The sequence below is a fragment of the Rhinopithecus bieti genome, unplaced genomic scaffold, assembly GCF_001698545.2.
Source record: "Rhinopithecus bieti isolate Rb0 unplaced genomic scaffold, ASM169854v2 scaffold_315, whole genome shotgun sequence".
Lineage (NCBI taxonomy): Eukaryota > Metazoa > Chordata > Mammalia > Primates > Cercopithecidae > Rhinopithecus > Rhinopithecus bieti.
The window spans coordinates 2,333,860-2,360,022 of NW_016803481.1; the positions used below are offsets into that span (position 1 = coordinate 2,333,860).

The window sequence follows — 26,163 nt, forward strand, 5'->3', positions numbered from 1 at the left end:
CAGAAGTTGTCAGTTCAGCCCTGGCTAGGGACGAGTTGGAGGGAGGGCAGAAGGCTTGCCCAATCCCCTGTCCTGCCTGGGTTGGAGAGGTAGTAAGGTCGCCGGGGTGAAATGAGTGAGCCGGCCTGGGGTTTTTAGAGGCACTCAAAGGACACGGGCCAGGTCTGTGGCTTCCAAAAAGCCCCTGCTCTCCTTAGAAGGAGCCCAGGCAGCCTGGCGCGGTGGCTCACTCCTGTAATCCCAGTACTTTAGGAGGCCGAGGTGGGTGGATCATGAGGTCAAGAGATCAAGACCATCCTGGACAACATGGTGAAACCCTGTCTCTACTAAAAATACAAAAATTAGCTGGGCATGGTGGCACATGCCTGTAGTCCCAGCTACTCAGGAGGCTGAGGCAGGAGAATCGCTTGAACCCAGGAGGCAGAGGTTGCAGTGAGCCAAGATAACGCCACTGCACTCCAGCCTGGTGACACCACAAGACTCCATCTCAAAAAAAAAAAAGGGAGGCCCAGGAGTGACTTCAGGGCTTTGCAAGTCTGGTGGGGATTAAAATCATCCCAATGGTGAAGGCTCGGCTTCTAATCTGGGGACTGAAATTCTACTGGCTGTTACCACTCAATGTGGCTTCAGACTTCACTGGGGCAGGAACACTTCCCAAGAAATATGTGGTAAGAGGCCTCCTGTGGACCCTCACCAATAGGAAAGTAGTCTAAGAACTGGATCTACCACTAGCCAGAGACACCAGACCACAGTTCCAGCCCCAGATGTGCAGCAAACCCCTCAACTACTCTCAGTCCTTGGTTTGTCCCATGAGAAGTAAGACTTGAGCCTCAGACCCCGTCTCCCAGATCCCTCCCAGCTCTCACAGTTCAGGGAGTGTGAAATGAGACTTGCAGGGGCTGGTGTGCTGGCCACTCACCTGCAGAGGAGCACGCAGCACACCCACTGTGGCCCAGGAGGCTCTTCACCCATATAATAAGGACCACAGTGACAATGGCTGATGTTTATGGTGTGCTGAATATTGTCACGTGCTGCAGACATCTCAGGTGTCAGTGGGGAGGAGGAACCTCATGCTACATACTACAGAGGAAGCGGTGAGGTCCATGTGAGGCGGCCATGTTTGGCCCCATCCTCACTCCCCTGCCCTTTTGCTCACTTCCTCAACTAAGCACCAACCCACCAAAAACAAAACAAAACAAAAAACCCAAAAACAAAAAACAGGGCCCCAGGCTTGCACTAGGTCACATCTGTTTTGTCAGTAAGTAAAGCTGCTGTGCCGACTCACAGAGGATCCGGCTGTCTTCTTCTGTAATCCGCAGACCCTGCCAAGCCAGGCCCTTTGGGGCAGGTCTGGCCTGGTCTCTGCCTCCTTTCCTGTTCTATCTCCTTGTCTTGGAGACAAAAGCCAGAAGCAGGAGGTGTCACTCACATGTCCAGGCCTGCCCCATTTTCTAATCTTGTTTTAGCCAAAGAGCTCCAGGGTCAAGCTGCAAGATGCACGGGCCTTACCATTTCCCGCTCTGTTCCTGCTCGCTCCAAGTAATTCCCTCAGACGCTCTTGGTCCCTGGCCGAACTCAGTGTTTCTAAAATGAGATCAGACCCAACTCCACAGTGAGATTGAACTTCTGGGGGACCCTTGTCACTGGTTCTCCTTCAGAGGCTCACCTGGAATGCAGCCCTGAAGGGATCATACCCTCAAGTCAGGCAGAAAGGACTCAAAGACACCTCACTCCTGGAAATAGCTGTTTACTGAGTCAGTAATACTACGCAGCATGGTATTATCATATGTGGACAGGAGAGTTACATGGCCGTGGGGTGTGCGGTGCAAACCAGTTGCACATCCAGGACAGTCAGGAAGGTGCAGAAAGGCTTTGGGCAGGGAAGGGCTGTTCTCTGGGTCTGTGTTGGGAAGGAGAAGCTCTATGCCCTCACCCTGGGTGGGACGGGGGGTCTGAATCTGTTTGAACATAAAGGCAAAGCAGCTTTAGAGCAAGTGTAGCCAACAGGAGACCTCCACCCTGTGGGGTGACTTCCCAGCGCCCCTCTCTGCCAGTGTGTGCAGGAAGTTGGTGGGTGCCAAGGAGGGATGACACGGGGGGCCTCCGTGGGTGTCCAGGCCCTTCCCACTCCTAGCCCAGCTGGCTGCCCATGAAAAGAGGGCTCGGGCCATTGTGGGTCCTGGTGGGACAATGTCAGCACGCAGCTGTGCTCAGGAGAGCTGGGTGCAGGAGGTGACAGCTGCCCTGTTGCAAGGGGTTGGCCCTTCTACGGCTTGTTCCTCCCCACCACTCCAGAGGAACTCCCTTGGGGAATGGGGCAGGCCAGCCTCAGGGAGAGCAAGGGAGGCAGCTGTGCGGAGACAACCTTCTGGCCTGCCTCTGTCTCCCATCTCCACTCAGGCCCAATGTTCCAGGGCCTACAGAGTGCCCCCGTGCAGATGAAACTCCTGCTTGGATTCCTTCTAGGCTGCTCCTGAAGGGCAGAGGCAAGGATGAATTGAGGAATTTTCTGGACATGTAAAGAAATAAATGTTGAACTTCTCAGGGGGCGCTGTGTGCAAGGCCAGAGAATGTCGGCCTCGTGGCCCCACTGTGCTGTGACAGACAGGGACAGCTCCCGGGTATGCTGTTCCCTTGCTTGTGGGGAGGGTCTGGGGTTGCCAGGTCCACTTTGCCTCTGGAGTTTTGGCAGTAACGCCCACCCGCAAAGGTTTCCTTGGGGCTTTTTAACCCCGGGGAGCCCTGGGAAACTGCTGGTCAGCATGGGTGCCCAGAGACAGATGTGAGATCTTCCTCCCGAGGTAGCTGCCTCCCTGGCAGGCTCAGTCACAGGAGAGGGGGGTCTTCCTCTGCCCTCTCCTCCTGCCCAGCCAGGGAAACCCAGTTGGCCCACCTGGCCAGCACAAAAATCTGTGTATGTGCATGTGTATATATGTGTTTGTGTGCGCATATGTGTGTGTGTGCATGTGTGTGCCTGTACACGTGTGTGCACCTGAATCCATGTGTTCTAGAGTGTCGTGTGTTAGCTGTTGTGTAATTCCCTCCAGGAAAACAAAAGCTGGCCGAAAAAACATTGGTTTCTGTGGCGTGCAGCACTTTCTGTGTTCCTTCCGCCACCCCCTGCCTCGTCTCGTTTAGCATTGGTGATAGTGTTTGGCAAGGCTGCTGCACGCTGGCATGTATGTGCTGCTCGTGCCACTGGCGCTTGTAGAAGTAGGTGTTTCGCTGTAGGGTGCCAACACCTTTTGTTAGGAGGGGCAGCCGCTGGTGTTTTAACTTTTAATATATGATGCTATTGTGTTTGTCGCTGCGCGTCTGTCGTGTTGTGTGTTGTTTTCATCTGGCGATGACGCTCATTGTGTGTTTCTTCTCATGTCGATCCACGCATTATATAGATGTGTGTGTGACGAAAAGTCTCTCGCCACGCGAACCCCCTCATTGGAATCAGAGGACCACAACTGTCTGTAGGTGAGCCTTTCTGGGGCCTGGATCTGCTCTGTGCCCCTCAGGCATTCTGTGTGACAGTGTCTCCGCCCCAGCCCTCCTCAGTAGAAGCTCTGGCTTCCTGGTGGGCCTGGAGGCCCGGGGAGACCAGGGGGACCCTGGATCCCTGGTTCACCCTTAGGCCCCATGGCTCCCCGCTGGCCTGGTGACCCTGTCTTCCCTGCGATCCCCGGTTTTCCCTGAGGCCCTGAGGGCCCTGGAGACCCTGGAGGCCCTTCTGGCCCTGGGGGCCCTATGTCCCCTTTTGGGCCTGGCTGTCCTCTTGGCCCTCCTGTTCCAAAGCTGCCTTTTGAGCCTTTGAGGCCTGGGAACCCTCGAGGGCCAACAGGGCCCCTCTCTCCCACAGGCCCGGCTTCTCCGGGTTGCCCCTGAGGACCCTGGGATCCTGGGGGGCCCAAGCTGCCGGGGTCTCCTTTCGGGCCTCTGCCACCAAGAGGCCCTTTCACGCCCATATCTCCTTTGAGTCCTCTTGGTCCTGGAGGGCCGGGGGCACCTGAGGTTGGAGAGAAGATGGGAGAGGTCAGTCTTTGAGGGGCTCCCCACCCGAGGCTAGCCCACGAGCGGAGCGGGCACGGCGACAGCCTGAGGGTTGGACAAGCCCAGCACACACTCACTTCTCACTGCAAGGCTTGCCGATAGCTCCACACACACAATGAGGTTAGGGACCGAGGGGCTGGTCAGCTTCGAGAAGGGGCCAAGGTTGTCCAGGATTGCCTGTCCTGCTCTGAGGCCAGTCTGACCTCCTTCTCATGCACGGTCTTTGACCACTGTATTCACCCCCACCCCACCCCCATGACTTCTCAGACATTTGGGAACAGGGTTGGAGTCAGGTCATGTGGAGGAGAAAACCAAGAAAGTGCGGCATGAGAAATAGGTGTGTCCCAGTGTGAGTAAGCAGGCACAGTGACAGCCCAGAGAAAGGTGAGTACCTCCAGGAAGCCCACCCTGATCACCCAGCCTCTTCACTGAGCTCTTAAGGCTACTGCATTGTGAGTCTTTTCATTGACACATAGAAAGAGAAGTCACCGCACAGTGAAAGCGAACACTGGATACTATCTGGCGGGCCCTGCTAGACTGTGCAGCCCCAGGAAGATGGCAGGAGCCATGGCTCACATCCCAGCCCTGGACACAGAAAGCCTGGCATGCAGTCAGGAAAACTCAGTATGTGCTTGAAGAGGGTGATTCACCAAGCAGCCGTGGACCCTCCTTCGAGTCTGGCTCTGCATGAGGGCCTGTGGGAAATGCCAAGATGAAGATACGGCCCTTCCTTAAAGAGCCCTATCTAGCGCCCAGGACAGGGGTCTGATGACCTCACCTCCTTCTGGCTCTGTGGGTCTGAGAGTCTCCACCCCTCATAGCTGTGCCAACCCTGAGGACACAAGGCAGAAAGTGGGCCTCTCGGGGGAAGGGATTCTGCATGCTGGGAGCTGGGAGCCCTCCATTGCCGTATCCAGTTCTGTGGCACAGGCCCCTCCATCCTGGCTGGTGCTACCTGAGCCCTCTGCTGTGCCCCTCTCTGTTTTCTTCCCAGAGTGTTTCTAAGTGGAGCAGAGTCAGTGAATACGTCCTCTATTATGACCTAAACTGGAAACCAAAGCCCAGACAGAGCCAGCTCCACCAGAGCCAATAAAAACCTTCCAGTCAGTTCCCTGACACCACCTGCCCTTGCCCACCTCCCGCCATGGGGATGTGGCCCTGCATGGCTCACGTGGCCTGCCAGCAGCACGGCTGAGATTCCATTGTTGAGTTAGCCAATGATGAAGGGTGACCAGCAGCAGTGGCAGCAGCCTGGCCTTAGAGAAGCTGGGAGGCAGGAGATGCCCTTGGCCTGCAGGAGCTGCCCTTGGCCTGCAGGAGCCCCTGGCAGCTTGTCAGCCAGAGTGCCACGGGCCCAGGCTGATGCCTGCACAGGAGCCACCTCCCGACCCTGGCAGGACCTGCAGGGAACCAGCAGAGCCATAGCGTCTGTCTTCACCCCACCTCTGCTCCTGGCGCCTGGGCCAGCTGAGGTTTGGAAAAGCAGAGAGCCATACAGAGGCGGAGAGGCCCCCCCAAAGCTGTCGGTGGTGTGGCAACACTGGCAACACTGTCCTGCTCCAAAACTCAGATTTCATCCACAAGATCATGTGCTCACTCAGCTTCCAAGGGCCCTGCAGCTCCGTGACCCCTTATCCTGCCACTCTCTCCTCCCTGTAGGGGTGGGCACTCGCCTCCTCCCTCTGCCCCGACTCCTCCTGGGCTCACTTCTCCCCCAGGGCTTGTCTCCTGCTCCCTGGTGCTCCACTCTCTCCACTCTCACCTTCTGGGTGGACAAGTTCACAATCCCCATCTCCAGCCTTGGCTCAGGAAAAGCCTGAGAAGACTTGTTGGGACAAGGACACCCTGCCCTGCACCCACACACAGCTGGGGCCCCTCACCTTCTTCCGGAACTCCATTCCTTTCTGTGCCACCATCTTTGGCGGACAACCTCTCCTCCCTGGTCCCTAAGAACACAGCAGCCAGCTTGAGGATTTCTTTCTTTTTCAGAGACAGGGTCTTGCTCTGTTGTGGCTGGAATGCAGTGGCACAATCACAGCTCACTGCACCCTTGAACTCCTGGGCCCAAATGATCCTCCAACAGGCACATGCCACCAGGCCAACTAATTTTTTTATTTTTTTGGCAGAGATGGGGTTTCACTATGTTGCCCAGGCTGGTCTCGAACTCCTGGGCTCAAGTGATTCTTCTGCCTTGGCCTCCCAAAGTTTTGGGATTGCAGGCATGAGCCATCCCACCTGGCCTGTATCTGTGATTTCTAAGGGATTCTATGCCAGCAGCAAAGGAGAAAAAACACTCCCTCCTCCCCACCAGCCCCCTCCAGCTCCTCTTTCCTGGGAAGCTCTGGAGAGCCTTTCCCTAGGTGTGGAGGCCCAAGCATCCACATGCTCCTGGTGGATGTCTGTGCAGAAGCCTCAGTCATATCATTCCCTTCATTGCCCAGGAGCTGCAGCCTAGCGTGAGTGGAGGGAGGATGCAGGGAGAAGGGTTCCCTCCCTCTCTATATGCACCCCTAAGCCACAGCTGCTGCTGCTGACGCCATCTCTGAGAACCCAGATGGGGGTGGGAGGTGTTCCAGGCAGCGGCCGTGAAAAGATAGAGTGGACGATGTTATTGGGGGCCTGTCTACATCTTGTGGGCCTCCGCGTGGGCTACTAACAGGTGCCTATGGTGCCGACAAAAGCCTCCCTCGCGGCACGTGTCACGACTGGTGGAGGGAGCTGCTCGGTACTGGTGTGCCATAGTCAGCCCTGCTCACTCTCTGCCTGCTCCGTGCCTTCTCGAATCTCCCACAGGGTGGAGAAGGGAGGGACGTGAGAGCACTGACATTTGCCAACTTCATCAACTGAGTGTCTGCTATGTCCCAGGCAGGAGGCTGTTGCTCCATTTTACAGATGACAGGGCAGGTGCAGCAGTTGGCCACGTGCTGAAGACCACAGTGCTGGGGTCAGGATTCCAGTCCAGGCCCGAGAGGCTCTGAGACCCAAGCTCCTTCCCCCACACTGCTACCTTGGCTCCTGTGCCACTCCCAGCACTGCTGGGGCCTACAGACCTGGGTGCTGCCTGGAGGAGGGAGAGGCTGCAATCCTAGGCGCTGCCTGGAGGACGAGGACCCCAGAGCCTTTTTCTAAAGAGTGCTTTGGGGTCCCCGCTGGCTGAAAAGAGGACTCAGAAGGCTGCCTTCCTTAGGTGAGCAGGGCCCCACCTGCCCTCCAGGCCAGCCATGAGTCATGCAGGCAGAGGACTGACAGCAGGAGTGACCTGGTCTGGTTAGGGAAGAAGTCAACAACTGTAGTTTAGTAGTTAGTGTGGGGGCAAGGAATATGGACAAAGGCTGACCAAGGCCCCTCCAGGCCGGGGTGCCACTGATCTTACAGTAACAAGGCAGGGGTGAGGGGCAGAGGAGAGAAGGGCTAGAGAAGGGCTAGTGGCTGCTCTGAGGTGAGGGAAGGCACTTCAGGCCACCAGGGAAGACGGGCAGCAGTGGCTGAGGTGCGTGGGATGGAGAGGGACCAGCACACCCTGGAGTCCGGTGGAGGGGGGCGGCCATGATTACTCAGGAAGCCACAGGCTGTAATCAGGCTCTCCAGGCTCATTAGGGTCCAGCCACAGCTGACCTCACGTCTGGGACCATGGAGTGGCTGGCTCTGTGGTCTGCGCTTGGGATAGGGAGGAGGGGGTGGGGTGAGCAGAGTGCCCAGTGTCTTGGGCATCAGCACTACCCACCCATGGGAGGGGCAGTGCATGGCCCAGGAGGAACCCATAGTACATCTTATGGTCAGAGGCAACTGGCTGTCTTACAAGGACAGAAGAAAATAAAACAAAGGGGTGCCTCTGGAGGGACTGGCCTGGTGCTGTGGGAGGCACATTGGCGTGGACATTGGGCGCCCAGTGTTTGAGTCCCAGCTCTCATATTAGCAAAGCGGGTGGCTTGGGCTCAGGCTCCCCTCTGCTCCATGAGAATATTGGCCTGGCTCAGGGACTCTCAAAGCTGCTTGTTGCCAACTGAGGGCTGTTAAAAACATGCCCATGGGCTTCTACTTCTGCTTACGATGGACTAGTTTATGACAGATTCAACCTCCCACGGAGAACAAACAGAGCGGTTAGAGAAAGACCAAAACATCCTTCTGGAGGCTTTGGAGGGATACCAAGGGCCAAGATCCCGGAGAAGAGAGGCCCCGTTGAAGTCAGCCTGACATCTTTTCCTCTCCAGGCATTTGTGGATTTGTGATTGGTTTGGGCAGAGAGGCTTAGAAACCAACAAAACGCTGCAGCTATTAGGCTGAGAAGCTGAGTGGAGTTTTTAGCAGCATCACAGGGCTGAGAGAACAACTGTGTCAGGGCCACCAAACCCTCTTCACTGTCACCTCCCCAGGTTGCTCCTTGGGCCTGAACAGCAGAATGACATGACAGTCTGCTTTTTCCTCCTTCACATGTAAACTCCTGAACACTTCAGCATGGAAGTAGGATGGAGGGTGGTGCTTATAGAACACATTTGCAGATTGAATCCCTTTGTATCTTGCCCATCTTGGGCTTCTACCTTTTGTTCACACTTTCATTTATTTGTTCACCGAGCAAACATTTCTTGTACTTTCCAAGAGCCAAGCACTCTGCTGGGTCCTCGATGAGTAACACAAGGAGCCTAGGTCTCCAAGCAATTTATCATCATAATAATCCTTTATGCAGGGCACCCTTTCATATTTTACAGGAACTTGTTCACACCCATTGTGAACACTGATCCTCACAATTACCCTATGGGATACAGGCAGGAAAAGCATTAATATTTCTATTTGCAGATGAAGAAACTGAGTTCAAAGTGTGGCTGGGTGTGATGGCTCATGCCTGTAATCCCAGCACTTTGGGAGGCCAAAGGTGGGAGGATTGCTTGAGCCCAAGAGTTTGAGACCAGTCTAGGCAACAAAGTGAGACCCTGTCTCTATAAAAAAAAGAAAGAAAGTAGCCAAAAGCCCCGCCCCAGGTCATTTAGCTAATAAGTTATGATGGTTTTAGTCTACAATTCCCAAATGATAGTCCTAGCATGGACACTGTCTAGCACAGACACTGAAATTACCCTACACAGTAGGAGGAGATAAATATTTTATGAGAGGCACAAACACTATGAAAGTACCACAGCCTTTCTGTTGAGTAAATGGGGGCTTAGAATTAATTAGAGCTGGAATCTCAGAAATCAGCTGGTCTTACCCCTTCATTTACAAATGAATGAAGCAGAGCCCTGGAGGGATGAAGTGATTCTGCCTAAAGTTCCAGAACACATCAGAAGACAGGCTTCTTGCCTGTGCAGTCTCAGAGTTCCAACTCTTCCATCAGGACCTGGCACCTTCCACACAGCTCCCGCCACTGCAATCCCTCCTTTTATTCCAGATAGCCGCTCAGCTCCGGCCAGGTGGAGACCTCATTGCCAGCTCCTGTGTCCCAGCCTGTCTGTGCCTGTCTCTGGATGAATGAATGAGTGAGTGACCAGGTGCCCAGAGAAAGAGATGTGCATTGTGTCCCTGAAATTTGCTTTCAGATGTGAGAGATTTTACATGCGGTGACTTTAACAACCAGAGAGAGGCTGGCCAGTAGAACAATTTAAACAAATGTGCAGACGTTGAACCAAGACTCAGGTGTAGCTCAAACAGATGCCCCGTTTTGCTCTCCACGCATGACTAGGACTCCTAGTCATGGAACTCCACACATGAAAACTCCATGCATGACTAGGACAGCAGCAAATGTAAATTTTCAAGAGTACTATTGGTTACACTTAGAACGGTTCCCCTGTCAACACTTTTGGCGCCATCTCCTTCTTCCCCACTCCCTGCCCCACACCCTACAGCTTAGCAGGACCTGAGCTGAAATGTCTTGTTGGCATCTACAAACTCATGCTCTGGGCATCTCCTTTCCTGGATGGGCACTGGATTGTGTACATTTCAGAGCATTGGGGAGCGGTCAGGATTTTAAATCAGAGTGACCCTGTGCTTATTCCTTTAAACTCCCTACCCTATCCTCAGATTACTTTTCTATAAATAGAATCACCAACATCTGCCTTGTTTACCATGCAAGGGTTGTCCTGAGGCTGAAATGAAACAAAGTTTGTAGATGGGCATTGTAATCAGGAAAGCTTTAAATTGCCTTTGTTCTTAGGTTGAACTCAATGAAACCACACATCTGCCAGGGGCTGAACCATAAGAACTATTTACTAATGCCCTTCCCTGGAACATTGTGCCCTAGAGGTCATGCACATACATATTTTAGGTGAAATACTGTGGGAAGATTTCTGTTACCATGTCAGGGGACAGGAAATAAATTTGATGAAAATTCGACAGCCTTCCATCTCAGTGAAATTTCCAGAGGTTGGGTGGTATGGGTATGTGGAGACAGATATCCCTTCTAAGGTGAAGGATTAGTTGTTGCATCAGGCCCCTCCTAAAACCAAAAAGAAGGCACAATGCCTAGTGGGCTGATTTGGACTTTGGAGGTAACATATTCATCATTGGAGTGTGTATTTCCTCTCATTTGCTAAGTGAGCTGAAAAGCTTCCTGTTTGAGTGGGGCCCAGAGCAGGCGAAGGCTCTGCCACAGGTCCAGGCTGCCATGCAAGCTGCTTTGCTGCCTGGGCCATAGGACCCAGCAGATCCAGTGGTGCTTGAGGAGTCAGTGGCAGATAAGGATGCTGTGTGGAGCCCTTGGCAGTCCCCTGTAGGTGAATCACAGCATGATCCCTTAGGATTTTGAAGCAGCCCTCCCATTCTCCACAGATAACCACTCTCCTTTTCGGAAACAGCTCTTGACCTTCTACTCAGCCTTGGTGGAGACTAAACACTTAACCATGGGCCACCAAGTGACCAGTGGTCTGAGTCACCAATCATGAACTGGGTGGTAGCTGATCCACTAATCCATAAAGTTGGGTGTGCAGAGCAATACTCCATCATCAAATGGAAGTGGTATATACATGTGATCTGGCCTGAGCAGGCCCTGAAGGCACACGTAAGTTACATAAAGAAGTGGCCCAAATGCCCAGAGGTCCCGCTCCTGCTATCCTATCTTCTCTCTCCCATCCTGCACCTGAGACCTCATGGGGAGTTCTATATGATCAACTGATGGAGGAACAGAAGATTCAGGCCTCGTTTACAGATGGTTCTGCAGGATGTGTAGGTACCACCTGAAAGTGGACAACTGCAGCCCTGCAGCCCCTTCCTGAGACATCCCTGAAGGAGAGTGGGAAAGGGAAAGCCTCCCAGTGGGTAGATCTTTGGGCTGTGAACCTGATTGTTCATTTTACTTGGAAGGAGAAATGGTCAGATGTGTGACTATATACTGATCCATGGGCTGCGGCCAATTGTTTGGCTGGATGGTCAGGGACGTGGAAGGAACACGATTGAAAAACTGGTGACAAGAAGATTTACGGAAGAGGTCTGTGGACAGGCCTCCCCGAAGAGGCAAAAATACTGAAGATATTTGCATCCTATGTGAATCCGCACCAAAGGGTGACCCCAGCAGGAGATGATTTAATAATCGGGTAGATAGCATGACCTATTCTGTGGATACCAGGCAACCTCCTTCTCCAGCCACCACTGTCATTGCCCAATGGGCTCATGAGCAAAGTGTGCATGGTGGCAGGGATGGAAGTTATCCATGGGCTTAGCAACATGGACTTCCACTCACCAAGGCTGACCCAGCTACAGGCACTGCTAATGCCCACTCTGCTGCAGCAGAAACCAACACTGAGTCTCTGACATGGCACCATTCCCCAGGGTAATCTGCCAGCTACCTGGTGGCAGGTTGATTACACTGGATCATTTCCATCATGGAAAGGGCAATATTTTTACCAGAATAGACGCTTGCCCTGGATATAGATTTGCCTTCCCTGTACACAATGCTTCTGTCAAAACTACCCTCCGTAGACTCACAGAATGTCTTATCCACAGTCACGGTATTCACACAGCATTGCTCCTGACTGAGGAGCTCACTTCACAGCAGACAAAGTGTGGTAATGTGGCATGGAATTCACTGGTCTTATCATGTTCCCACCATCCTGAGGCAGCTGGCTTGATAAAACAGTGGAATGGCCTTTTGAAGACTCAGTTACAGCACCAGCTAGGTGGCAGTACCTTGCGGGGCTTAGGAATGGTTCTCCAGGAGGCTGTATATGCTCTCAATCAGCATCCAATATGTAGCGGTGTTTCTCCCAAAGTCAGACTCACAGGTCCAGAAACCAAGGGGAGTTAATGGCAGTGGCACTCTTATTCTCATACTGGTGACCCACTAGAACATTTTTGCTTCCTCTTCCTATCTTATGTTCTGCTGAGATAGAGGTCTAGTTCCAAAGGGAGGAATGCTGCCACCAGGTGACACAACCATGATTCCGTTGAACAGGAAGTTAAGACTGCCACCTGGCCACTTTGGGCTCCTCATGCCTCTGAATCAACAAGCAAAACAGAGAGTTTCTGTGCTGGTGTGGGTGACTGGATCCTGACTGCCAAGGGGAAATTGGACTACTACTCCACGATGGAAGTAAGGAAGGGGATGTCTGGAATACAGGAGATCCTGTGGGGTGTCCCATAGTATTACCAAGCCCTGTGATTAAGGTCAATGGAATATTCAACAATCCCACCCAGGTAGAAATACTATAGTCCAGACCCTTCAGGGGGGAAGGTTTAGATCACCCCAGCAGGTAAAGAGCCAGGACCAGATGAGGGGCTTGCTGAAGACAAAGGGAATACAGAAGGTGGGGAGTGGAAGAAGGTGGTGATGAATACCAGCTACAACCATGTGACCAATGACAGCAACAAGGACTGTCATGGTTATGGTACGTCCTCCTTATATTTTATTTTATTTCTCCATTCGGACATTCTGAATGTAATCAATCTTCCTTATTTTTTTAATGAATATGTCTGTGTGTGTGTACAGCCAACAATTTTGTCTTCTGTCTTGTCTTATTCCCTTATTGTGTAAAATACCATGTATCTACTTTATAGTATAGTTAAATATTGTTAACTTTACATCATATTATTTAAGTTACAGGGTATAAACAAAAGAATAAAATTCACTCAAGCACTTTAACTCCTCTTCAGGGGAAAGTGTGTGTGTGTGTGTTTGGTTGTACACAGGAGAGTTGTATCACATTAGGTGGAATTATGACCTTACTGTTGTCTTTATTTGGAGATTAAGTGTGGTTTAAGGAGATGTGTACAGGTGCCAACTTGACAAGGGGTGGGCTTGTGATGGTTAATTTCATGTGTCACTTTGACTAGGTCAGATACTTGGTCAAATATAATTCTGGGGCCTTTCTTGTGAGGGTGCTTTAGGATAAGATTAACATTTAAATAGGTAGCCTGCGTCAAGCAGATTGCCCTCCCTCATGTAGGCGGCCTCATCTAATCAGTTGAAGGCCTGAATAGAACAAAGAGCTGAGCCTCCCCCAAGTAAGAGGGAATTCTTCCTGCGTGATGGTCTTCAAACTGGAACATCAGCTCTGCAGATTTTGGACTTGCCAGCCTTTCTAATTACAGGAGCCAATACCTTATAATATCCATCTATCCATCTATCTCTATCATTATCTACCTATCTATCTATCTATCTATCTATCTATCTATCTACCTACCTATCTATATCTATCATCTATCTAACTCATCTCTATCTATCATCTCTATTTCTATCACCTCTCTCTCTCTCTCTCTCCTATTGATTCTGTTTCTCTGGATCTATCTATCTATCTATCTATCTATCTATCTATCTATCTATCTATCATCTATCTCTATATGTTATTGATTACTTCTCTGGATCTATCTATCTATCTATCTATCTATCTATCTATCTATCTATCTCATGTCTATCTCTTTATCTCTATCCTATCTATCTATCTATCTATCTATCTATCATCTATCTCTATATGTTATTGATTACTTCTCTGGATCTATCTATCTATCTGTCTATCTATCTCATGTCTATCTCTTTATCTCTATCCTATCTATCTATCTATCTCTATCATATCTGTCTATCATCTATCTCTATACACTGTTGATTCTTTTTCTCTGGATCAATCAATCAATCAATCTATGTATCTATCCATCTATCTATACACTATTGATTCTGTTTCTCTGGATCTATCTATCTATCTATCTATCTCATGTCTATCTCTTTATCCTATCTATCTCTCTCTCTCTCTCTCTCTCTATCATATCTATCATCTATCTCTATATACTATTGATTCTGTTTCTCTGGGTCAATCAATCAATCTATATCTATCCATCTATCTATACACTATTGATTCTGTTTCTCTGGATCTATCTATCTATCTATCTATCTATCTATCTATCTATCTATCTCTATACACTATTGATTCTTTTCTCTGGATCTATCTATCTATCATCTCTATACACTATTGATTCTGTTTCTCTGGGTCTATCTCTTTCTCTCTCTCTACACTATTGATTCTGTTTCTGTGGATCTCTCTGTCTCTCTCATACACTGTTGATTCTGTTTCTCTGGAGAACCTTGATAAATATGGAAGACATGAGGCAGATGAGAGTAGAAGAGTGTGTCAGAGTGACAGCCTCCTGGGCAGAGGGTTGGGTGGTTGGGAGCATTAATGAGGGGGTGGGAAGGGAGAAAAAAAGAGGAGACAGTTTTCAAAACACAAGATCTGCTTATTTCTCTATTAGGACATGGTTAAACAAATCTAAATATAAAAGTCCAGATTTGTGTAATAGGCAAAGTTAGAAGCCATAATATCTTTACAAAAGAGGTTTGCAAGGATGTTCTTTTCCTTTTTTTTCCCCTTTTCTCTCTTTTTTTTTTTTTTCAGAAGAGGACTCACTCTGTCTCCCAGGCTGCAGTGGTGCAATCATAGCTCACTGTAGCCTCGACCTCCTGGGCTCAAGTGATCCTTCTGCCTCAGCTTCCCAAGCAGCTAGGAGTATAGGTACACACCACCATGCCTGGCTAATGCAAGGACATTTCTTAAAGCTGCCTATTGCTCTAGGCATTTGCTATAGGATTGTGTTAGCCCACTAGTACTTTGCCTAAAACCAGGTACTTCTGTGTCCAGCAAGATCAACAAGCTTCAGTGGAAGCTTTGTAGCAGCCCTACCTGGACCCAGCTCTTACCTCGTAGGATGGTGACGTTGCGAAGGATTTCTCCATGCTGCGTGTCCACCGCCTTCATCTCCTCCACGATCATGGAGAGGTTCCGGACGTTGAGGTCCAGCCGGGCACTGAGCAGGCTGAAGCGCTCTCGGAGCAGGTCTGTGGTGCCCAGCATGATGGAGACAGACTTGTTCAGGTAGTAGAGCTCCTCGGCATGGGTGTGGAAGCCCAGCGTGCAGGAGAGCCGCACGTCATCCAGGTACTTCAGCATGCTGTGCACGTGGCTGTCAGTGGCATTGATGTTGGTGAAGATGGTGCCAATTTCAATCTCATGAGAAGCCATGCGTCCTTCCAGAGACTCAAACCTCTCCACGGTGCGGTTCTGGGCGTAGTGGGTGTGGTACTGAAGATCATGCATGTTCTCCTCATGGTCATCCAGGAAGGACGAGATGTTATCCAGCTGCAGCTGCAAGCCCATGACCTGGAGTACCAGGTCATGCATGCTCTCGGAGTTCTGGCTGATGCGCTGTGAGGAGGCCCCCAGGGTGGCCTGGATGTTCTTGACTGCTTCTCCGGTCTTGGTGGAGGTGGTACGCAGGCCACTGAAGAGCCGGGTGTAGTTCTGCCAGTCGGTGACAATCTTCTGGAGGGTCAGGGTCTCCTCATCCGTCTTCCGCTGGATCCCATGGATCCACTCGGAAGTCTGCCCCACGGTGAAGTTGATCTGGTGCACTGCAGCCTTGACATCGTAGCACTCCTGGGTGAGGTCCTTCAGAGAGAGGTCCAGGCCAGCTGTGGTGGCCTGCCAGCCTCTCACCTGGGCCAGGAAGAGCCCCAGAGACTGGTTAACTTGGTGGATGGAGAAGGAGCAACTGCCCATCTCCTGGGAGATCTGCCTGCTGGTGGTGGAGAGCACCTCCTGCGCCTGCAAGGTCTGGTCCAGCTGCACCTCCTGAGCCAGAAGCAGCTTCTGAATTCCCTCCAGCTCCTCTTGCAGTTTTCGGATCTCTGGCCCCAGCTGCCCAGCTTCATGGCAGAAAGAGCAGTTGTTCAGGGCTTTCGGATCTTTAGGGGAAAGGGACAACAGTTTGAGTTGCTGAAGGACCATGGTACGACGCTTCCTCTTTAAATTAAATATTTCAGAGCATAAGGAATTGGTAAGTAGCTTCCCAAACCTGCTTCCTTCCTGAAGTCCTGTTATGAATCCCTTCTTGGAAAAGCCTTGCCACCTCTATGGAATCTCACTTTTACCAACTGTCTTGACTCTGATCTGAAGTCATTTAGGACGTTTTCTCCTCCTCACCACCAAATTTTCAAGAATATATCTTCTTAATTTTTCTTAGGCGACCAGGAACTTCCCATTTAAATTTGATTTAAAAATTTCTCCCAATATTTGTATATCTGTTATCTTATTCAATCCTCTTACAATAATAAATTTGCAGAGAAGGTGGCACAGGGATTTTTGACTTGTGACTCAAGAGGAACGAGGCACAGAGAAGTGGCTTGGCAAATAGCCACATATATTGGTGCCAGACCAGAACCTTCTATTTGAGTCAGAGAAGAAGACCCCTGTAAACCCTTCTATCATTGCTTCTTCTGTCTCATTCTCTCTTAGATTGTTCCAGGTTAAAGCAGGGGATAAACAACATCAAGAATTGTGGCATGACCTAAGCAAATTAACAGAAGAACAGAAAACCAAAGACCACATGCTCTCACTTATAAGTGGGAGCAAGATTGAATATATGTAGACCCTGGGTGCGGTGGCTCACACCTGTAATCCCAGCACTTTGGGAGGCTGAGGAGGGCAGATCACAAGGTCAGGAGATGGAGACCATCCTGGCTAACATGGTGAAACCCCATCTCTACTAAAAATACAAAAAATTAGCCAGGCGAGGTGGTGGGCGCCTGTAGTCCCAGCTACTCGGGAGGCTGAGACAGGAGAATGGCGTGAACCCGGGAGGCAGAGCTTGCAGTGAGCCAAGATCGCACCACTGCACTCCAGCCTACGTGACAGAGCAAGACTCCATCTCAAAAAAAAAAAAAAAAAAAAAAAAAAAAAAAAAAAAAAAAAAAATGGCAACAACAGACATTGGGGCATACTAGCTGGGGGATGGGGGAGGAACTATGGACTGAAAAACCACCTACTGGGTACCTAGGCTCACTACCTGGGTGATGTGATCATTCCTGCCCCAAACCTCAGTGTGACACAATATAACCAAGTAACAAACCTGCACATGGATCCCTTAATCTATAACAAGAGTTCAAATTATAGAAATAAACAAATAGATGGCACATATTTTAAAAAAATAAAAAAGAAAAGAATTGTGGCACAGCTTAAGGCAATGGCGAGGAAAGGGTTGACCTGGCAGGAGGTTTTGCAAGGTCTTGAAACTCTCATCATTTCAGATGCATGAGGCCATTTTGGGAATGGATGATCTTTGGTTTCCTTCTCTGCCTGCAGACTCTGGCTAGATCTGTGCTCCACCCAGAATCCCCTGCTCCAGTCCTGGGAGTATCCCAGAGTAGCAGCCCTCCTCCAGGGGATGGAGAACCGGCTAGGGAGGGAGCAGGGAGGCGGGGATGTCCTCTGTGCCTAGAAGGCTGGTAAAGGTTGCTTGGCGCTGGAGCACTGTGGCATGGGGAGGGCACCCTTGCCCTACCCTGATGATCACTGCATCACAGTCATCAGCTCATCTACTTACCCAGGCCCTGGAGATTTTTCTGCATTAACACAAGTTTCTTGTCATAAATAGACTGGGTCAAGGAGATGTCTTCAGAGAGAGAGTCCACTTTTCTAAAAACTGTAGGGAAAACAGATGAGAAGCTGGGGCAGAAAAACAGCAGTCATTCCTTGAGAAGTCATCTTTATCAGCCCCTCTGCAACCAAAACCTTTCACCCTTCTCCTCTCAGGCTTCTTCATGGCGGTTAGGGAAGATACTTCTTATGGCCAGAGTTTGCCACAAGGCCCTGTAGAAACATAATCACTCACCCCATACCCCACATTTTACAAATAGGACCTGATCATAGAATGAAACAGGGAAAATTCAGAAAAAAATATTTTTAAAAAAATTATTCTTATTCCTACCACCCAAAGATTGCTACCATCAGTGTCTTCATGTATTTCTTCTAGTTTTGTTTACATTGGTAACCATTCTTCAGCTACACAGATATATGCAGTGCTCTCCCCTTACCTGCAGGGGATACATTCCAAGACCCCCAGTGGATGCCTGAAACCTCAGAGTATGGAACCCTATATATACTATGTGTTTTCCCATACATACATACCTCAGATCAGGTTTAATTTATATATTAGGCCTAGTAAGAGATTAACAACAGCTACTAATAAAATAGAACTATTAGAACAATATGCTATAATAAAAGTTATGTAAATATGGTCTCTGTGTCTCTGAGAATATCTTATTGTACCATACTCACCCTTCTTCTTGTGCTGACATGAGATGACACCATGCCTATGTGAAGAGATGCAGTGAGGTGAATGACATAGGCATCGTGACTTAGTGTTGGGCTACTACTGACCTTGACCATATGTCAGAAGGGGGATCATCAAGCTGTGATGTTGCCGATTGACCTCGGGTAACTGGAACTGCAGATAAGCAGGAACTGTTGTACTTTCTTAGGCAACAAAAGCAAAACTGGGATGTTCTGAACATCTCGTCTGTTTTCTTTGATGTTGCTTTATCAGTATCATGTCATGGATATTTTTTCCATCCAGGGTTAAATCACTTGAAAATCATTACTTTTGGTATCTGCATGGCACTCTATATAAATAATACAGCAATTAGGTATGAATCCCCTACTGTTGGGGACACTTAAAGTACCTCCTCTTCTGAGCTCATAAATAAAACTTGATATATAAATATAAGTAACGCTTAATTCTGGAAATAATTCTTATATGTGATGGTTGTGTGTATATGATAATTCTCTTGGGATAAATTGCTTAAAGTAGAATTATGGGACCCAAGGGTATTAACATTTTTGAAGTCCTTGATACAAGCTGCCAAACCGCTGCCCAGAAAATGTTATACCAATTTATAGCCCACGGGCAGCCTTGCACTCTAGTAAGGGGGCCATGTTGGCCAGTGGTTAGAGCACGTCTTGGCAGTAGCAGGACGCCTGGCTTTTTCCAGTGGGTGCCTGAATGGGCCTGGTAGTGAGGAAGGGCTCAGCAAGATGTTTCCCACAGATCCTCTTAAGAGGAAGTACAAGGGGAAAGAATTAGCACCACCAAGAGCACTGAGTAACACAGCTTCTAGTCCTAGTTTACATCACCAATTGTTGGGTGACTTTGGGCAAGTCAGTTACCCTTTCCTGAGCTCAATTCAATCACACATAAAACAGAAATGTGGAGCTTGATGACTCTGAGGCTCTCATCAGTGCCAAAATTCTATGCTTTCAAATTATTTGGAATCTCCAGGCTCCAGTTAATATTGTACATCTCAGAGCTGTCAAGAGATTTACTTAATTAGTAACAGCGACATGCTGAGAGAGTTTGGGAATAAGCACATGCTGTTACATGAGACAAGCACTTTACAGTTTATAATAGTTATTATTCCATTTGAGCCTCCCTACAATTAAGATTTCATGCATAGATGAACAAAGATACAGAGAGACTGGGTGACTTTGATTCCTATTCCTATGCTTCATTAAGTCTACTTCCAAGCCAACAGCCAAAGCTCAGTCCACTCCATGTAATTCATTCACCTGTTCATTTCTTTTTTCTTTTTTTTTTTGTGAGACGGAGTCTTGCTCTGTCACCCAGGCTGGAATGCAGTGGTGTGATCATGGCTCACTGCAGCCTCAATCTCCTGGGCTCAAGTGATTATCCCAGCCCAGCCTCCTAAGTGGTCGGGACTACTGGCATATGCCACCATGCCCAGTCAATTTTCAATTTTTTTTTAAATTGAAATGAGTGGGGTCTCACTGTGTTGCCCAGGCTGGCCTCGAAATCCTGAGCTCAAGTGATCCTCCCACCTTGGCCTCCCAAGGTGCTGGGGTTACAGACATGAGCCACTGCACCTGGCCTTGCTTATTTCTTCATTGTGCATTTCATGCTTAAAAATTATAAATTTCTTTTTAAGCCATTTTACTTACTTTTTAGACATGATTTTTCTTTATCCTTATAAAATTATGTTTATAATGTAGACAATATGGCAAATAGTACTTATATATCACTTATAAATAAATAGGTGTATTTTGGAGGTGTGACTCTATCGAATTTTTCTTTTCCAACATTTAATTTAAAAATTTCTCAAACAATAAAAGGACTTGTACAGTGAAGACCTATGTGCCTATCGCCTAGATTCTACAAGTAGCATTTTTCCGTATTTATTTTATATTCATCCATCTCTTTCACCCATTCATCAATCCATGTAAATTTTTGGATGCATTTCAAATGAATTTTTTACTGATGGGATGCACGGTCAAAAAAGTTTAGAGATCACTGCTCTAAACCAGGGGGTGGCAAATTACGGCCTGCAGGTGAAATCCAGTCCAATGCCTGATTTACAGGAGTTGCCACCCCTATTCATTTACAGACTGCTTGGGGCTGCTTTTGCTCTGCGATAAGTCTGGTTGTGACAAAGATCGTATGTAACCTGAAAAGCCTAAAATATTTACTATGTAGCCTTTGACAGAAAAATATGGCCATAATCAGCTCTAGATTATAAACTCCATGAAGGCTGGGTCTGTGTTTTACTAAGCAGTATACTGCCTAGTGTAGAATATAGTTCTTGGCCCCCTGTATGCTCTTGATTTAAAAAAAAAATACTTGATTAAAATGAACAGAGTTGGTTTGTAGTGTCTGCTGACTGATTTTCCCAATCCTCTGGACTTTGGTCACAATCCTGGTTGTAAAGCATTGACCAGTCTATTCACACACTCACACACACACCATACGCACACACACACATGCTTTACCAATCTATAGTCATTCTTTCAACAGATATTATTGGGCACCTGCCATTTAGGCCAGGATGGTGCCAATACTGATCTAGGGACTTGGGATACCCAAGCTGGAGGCAAAAACAAAAAAGGAAACCCAAAGTTCTCCCATGGTTCACAAACATGCACTCCTCACCCCGGTTCTTCTGATCCTCTGTCCATTCACTCTGGATCTTGGGGCAAATCCTGTCCCCTCCCCAGGACTGTTCCCTCCCACGAGGAGTAGGGCCAGCCTCCCGCTCCGGCCTGCCAGGCTGACTCATGGATGTTATGCATGTAACAGTGTCTCACATTCTGTCGTCCTCTCGGAAACTCTTTAGTGCCTACGCTCTTCTCTGGGCCCGACCCTATGGTTCTTGGAGCTTTGATAATGGCCCCAGGTCCCTTGGGTGCTGTGAGCTGAGGCCCTAAAAGGGGTGGCCAGAAATCTTGACAAGTTCTCTGACAGCAAGTTTGCGGCCTCTGATAGGCAGACCGTGGCTCCTTCCCGCTTCTGGCCTGGGATTTTGGCCACTTTCTGAAAGGCCAAACCCTGCGAATTGATTTAGCAGAGACAGGCGGTGAGGGGCTTGGGAAGTTCTGAAACACTTGGTCCTTGAATCTAGCTGTACATTGGAACCCTTGAGGGGATTTATAAATGACTAAGGCCTGGGTCCTACCCAGAGATTTTGATTTAATTCATCTGGAGAGAGTGGAGGAGGGTACTCTGGCACTAGTATTTTTAAATGCTTTCCAAGGGAGTCCAGTATCCCCTGACAAGAGGGAAGAACCACGCCCCTTGATGGTGAAATGTAATTGATGCAACTCATTGTTCCCAGTGCCTGGCACAGAGCAGGTGCTCAGCTTGTGTTGGATTAATTAATGCCTTCGGATTACTGGAAGACGACTTGTGTCTATTCAAATCATTAGTATGCTGGCCTCTTGCCTTCAAGCTAAGAAGGCTGGTAACTGAATATCTCCAGCCAGGGCCAGGACGAGGCGCCTCTCCTTAGGGATGTGCTCAGGCTCAGGCTCTGCATGAGAGCAGGGGCGCCCCCTCGGAGCCTCGACTGCCTCTCCCTACTCCCGGCTCTGTTTCTAAAATCTAGTAGATTGTAACAAACAAATCTACCAGAGCCTGGATTTTCAAAGTTTGAAGCTAAGTGTGGAATGGGATTGCACTCTTAGCACTCTTAGTGAAATGGGATTACAAACACCACATTTGTTGTAACCAGTTTACCACAATCTGTCAGCATCTGGAAGGCAGAAGTGACCTACCTCTGGCTGTGTGCTGTGACCTAGGTCAACTACTACAAACCCTAATGTGTATGAGAAGAACCAAACCTCAGATCCCTGGGTCTCACCTGCAGGACCCCCCAGATTCCTTGGTCTCAGCAGGTCTGGCTGAGGGAGACCCAGGAATTTGCATTTTAACAAATACTGGAGGTGAAATTGCTGCAGGTAGGCATCCAGTCTCACTTTGAGAAACACCCACACAGACCATGAAAGGGGGCTTAGAAGTCACTCAATCCAGTGATCTCAATCCTGGGTGAACAACGGAACCATCAGGAGAGTTGAAAGATACTGAATTAATTCCACGATTGGGGTGAGGCCCAGACATTGATATTCTTTTTTTTTTTTTTTTGAGATGGAGTCTCGCTCTGTCACCCGGGCTGGAGTGCAGTGGCTGGATCTCAGCTCACTGCAAGCTCTGCCTCCCGGGTTCACCCCATTCTCCTGCCTCAGCCTCCCGAGTAGCTGGGACTACAAGCGCCCGCCACTTCGCCCGGCTAGTTTTTTGTATTTTTTAGTAGAGACGGGGTTTCACCATATTAGCCAGGATAGTCTCGATCTCCTGACCTCGTGATCCGCCCGTCTCGGCCTCCCAAAGTGCTGGGATTACAGGCGTGAGCCACCGCGCCCGGCCTACGTCGATATTCTTTAAAGCTCCAAGGTGGCTCTAACGTGGAGCTTAAACTGAGAAGCACTGACCTGGTTGTATCATCTCATTACACCACTGGGAAAGCAGGGGTTCCCAGAGGTGGGTGCCTTCCTCAAGGCCACAGAGCTCGTCAGTTGTTAGTGTCTGCAGTTTGGATTAGGCATAGAGATCCCCTAGCCAGGAAGATGCTTGCTCTGGGCCTGGGATACAGATATGAAGTGTTTGTCTTTGCAGGGGAGCTTTTGGTGCTGGATTCCTGACCAGACACCCCACTACAGCCCGGGGTGGGCAAGCCCTGGACTCACCCAGAGAGGCCAACACAGCCACAGCCACCAGGAGCAGGGCCAGGAAGAGGTAAAGAATCCTCACTGATGTGTGCAAAGACAGGTTCTTCTGGCAGCGGCTGCAGCGGGGCCCTGGCCGGCCTGTAGGGGACACAAGGAGACAATGGCTTAGGCCAGTGGCCCAGGCCAGAGCTGAAGGGTCAGTTGCATATTCCTGCTCTGGCCTGTGTCATCACATTTAAACCAGGCTCAGAAGGGGAGCTGTTCTCGACCCTCATTCTCTACCTGTCCTACCACCTTTCTCTAGGTGCTGGCGCTTTCTGGAATGCAGGAGACCGAGTCAGGACTTCAAAGAACAGCTCCCATCACTACCATCATCCTCTCTCCATGGCATCTTCATTTGGCCCATGGGGAGGGGAAACATCTCTTCCCTCTCCATTGGTCCTACTGATGACCCACAAGATGAGCAGCCAGCCTGAGACCCCACTAACTGACCAACTTGTCTGGGCTTGCCCAGGACCTTCTGGGTTTTAGCACTGAAAGTCTCCTGTCGCGGGAGCTCCTCAGCATGGTGCAAATCATCCTGGTTTGCTAAGATTGTCTAGGTTTTAAAACTGAGTCTGCAGGGTGCAGTGGCTCATGCCTGTAATCCCAGCACTTTAGGAGGCTGAGACAGGGGGATCACTTGAGCTGAGGAGTTTGAGGCCAGCCTGGGCAACCTAGCAAGATCCCATCTCTATTTTAAAAAATAAAAAAGAAAATGGAAAGCCCCAAACCCTGGGAATCTCCTCAGTCTCTGGCAAACCAGAATGTTGGTTACCAGTCCCCAAACTTTTCAGGGAACCAGAAGTTCTACTGGAAACCAAACAAATAGCCACAGTCTACCAGTGGAGTTACTGGTATGGAGGAAGGAGCGAGCCAGATGTTCCTGAATATGCAGGCAGGTGGCCAACACCCAGTGGGAATGCAGTGATGGCCCAGCTGCAAATTTCTAAGGTGAATTCAACTGTAGCCACACATTCTGAGTACTAGGATGCTTAAAAATCCTGATGCCCAGATCCCACTCCAGGCCAAACAAACAGGAATTTCCAAGGGTTGGTCTCATGCATCCACGGGTGATTGTAATGAAGAGCCAAGGTTGAGAACAACTGCTCTAATCTGCACCAAAGCACTGATAGGCCCCACTCCAAACAGCGGTTCAGGTAGCATGGGACACAATGAAGGGCACAACTCTGGGCCAGCTAGAAGACAGGCCCCAGGGACAGGGTATGTAGCTCTGGGAGATGGCAGACATCCCTGATGGGTCTCAGGAGGAGCCCAGGAGACAGGTGGCACTTGTGTCAAGCTTTGATTTCAGGCCAAGCGCAGTGGCTCACACCTGTAAACCCAGCAATTTGGGAGGCTGAGACGGGCTGATCACTTGAGACCAGGAGTTTGAGACCAGCCTGGGCAATATAGCAAGACCACTGTATCTACAAAAAATAAAAAAATTCATCCAGGCATGGTGGTGTGTGCCTATAGTCACAGCTATTTGGGAGGCTGAGGTGGGAGGATCACTTGAGCCCAGGAATTTGAGGCTGCAGTGATCTATGGTTGTACCACTCATACCAGCCTGGGTGACACAGCAAAACCATTTCTTTAAGAAAAAAAATTCTAAACTCCTTTGACTTCATTGGTACTGCACCCCCAGGGCCATGAACTCTGCCCTTTAACCATCCAGGAAGCAGTGCGGAAAGGACACCCAGGCTTTTGAAACCACCTAAAGCGACACATCTCTCACTGGCTTGGGGATGGAGACAGGTATCTCTCAGCCCACAGTGGAGATCAGGGGCAGCCCAGAGTCCTTACCCTTCTGGGTGCACGGGAAGCTCGGCATGTCCTCGTCATCACCCACCAGGTCCTCTTCTGTAACGCACAAGGCATCTCCATCGCCACCGGCCGACCTCACTATAACGGAACCAGTGCTGTCAGATCCAGAGCCCTCCCAGCCCTCTCCAGCAGCCCCTTTTATTTACCAGTCCCCACGTCCCGTGCCCACCTCTACCCCTGAGCCAGCTCGCTGAGCTCCAGGTGGCCTGATGTAAGCTGCAAAAAGGGGGTGGACGTAGGAGTCAGGTGGCTGAGGAGCTGGGATGTCCTGCCCCTCTGGGTAAGGAGAGCTCCCCATTTCCCAAACGCTGGGAAAGACAGATGGGCCAGCACAGCGCCTGCTCTCTCTACAGCTTGTTGAAACCCCTGGAGGTGGAGTAAGGAGAAATAAGAGCTGGCTGCTTGCTATGGCTTAGTGTCCTTCTATTCCCCAACACTTGGTCACCGAAGCAGAATTCCTCTTCTCCAGGGACAAGGCTGAATCTGGCCCCAGCATAGTCCCCACCAAGACTCTGCCTCCAGTATAGCTGGGAGGAGGCTGTGAAGAGGAGGAGGCCAGAGGGAGGAGGAGACAGGATGGGCGCAGATCCCTGCCTCACACAATCTCACCCAGGACCCACCAAGTGTCAAGGGGCCTTGGGCGGAGCAGGTCTCCTGTCAGAGGCTGATTCGGTGCTTATTCCCTGGGACAATACGGTACCTAACTAAGACCTAAATGATGTATCCCTCACTCAGAAGATTCCTCTAGTTCCCCAGACACCCTTCACCTCCCACTCCTTGTAAGTAAGACCTGGCCTTTTCCTTCCTTCCTTCCTTCCTTCCTTCCTTCCTTCCTTCCTTCCTTCCTTCCTTCCTTCCTTCTTTCCCTTCTTTCCTCCCTTCTTTCCTCCCTCCTTTCCTTAATTCTTTGCTTCCCTTTCTTCCTTCCTTTCCTTCCCTTTCTTTCCTTTCTTCCCTACTTTCCTCCCTCCTTTCCTTCTCTCTCCCTCCCTCCCTCCCT

The 26,163-nt window shown here is 49.6% G+C and overlaps 1 protein-coding gene across 2 annotated transcripts in view; it reads right to left on the minus strand.

The window, feature by feature from the left end:
- Nucleotides 1–3,431: 3,431 nt before the first annotated feature.
- Nucleotides 3,432–26,163, minus strand: part of SCARA3 (scavenger receptor class A member 3) — a 37,763-nt gene continuing 15,031 nt past the window's right edge. For both annotated transcript variants that reach the window (XM_017885135.1, XM_017885125.1), the window contains 5 exons: nucleotides 25,143–25,241; nucleotides 23,316–23,435; nucleotides 17,830–17,928; nucleotides 15,149–16,192; nucleotides 3,432–3,997 (listed from right to left, as the gene is read on the minus strand). In XM_017885135.1, the coding sequence (XP_017740624.1) occupies nucleotides 3,546–3,997; nucleotides 15,149–16,192; nucleotides 17,830–17,928; nucleotides 23,316–23,435; nucleotides 25,143–25,241 (1,814 nt within the window). In that variant the 3' untranslated portion in view covers nucleotides 3,432–3,545. The remainder of the gene's footprint in view (nucleotides 3,998–15,148; nucleotides 16,193–17,829; nucleotides 17,929–23,315; nucleotides 23,436–25,142; nucleotides 25,242–26,163) is intronic.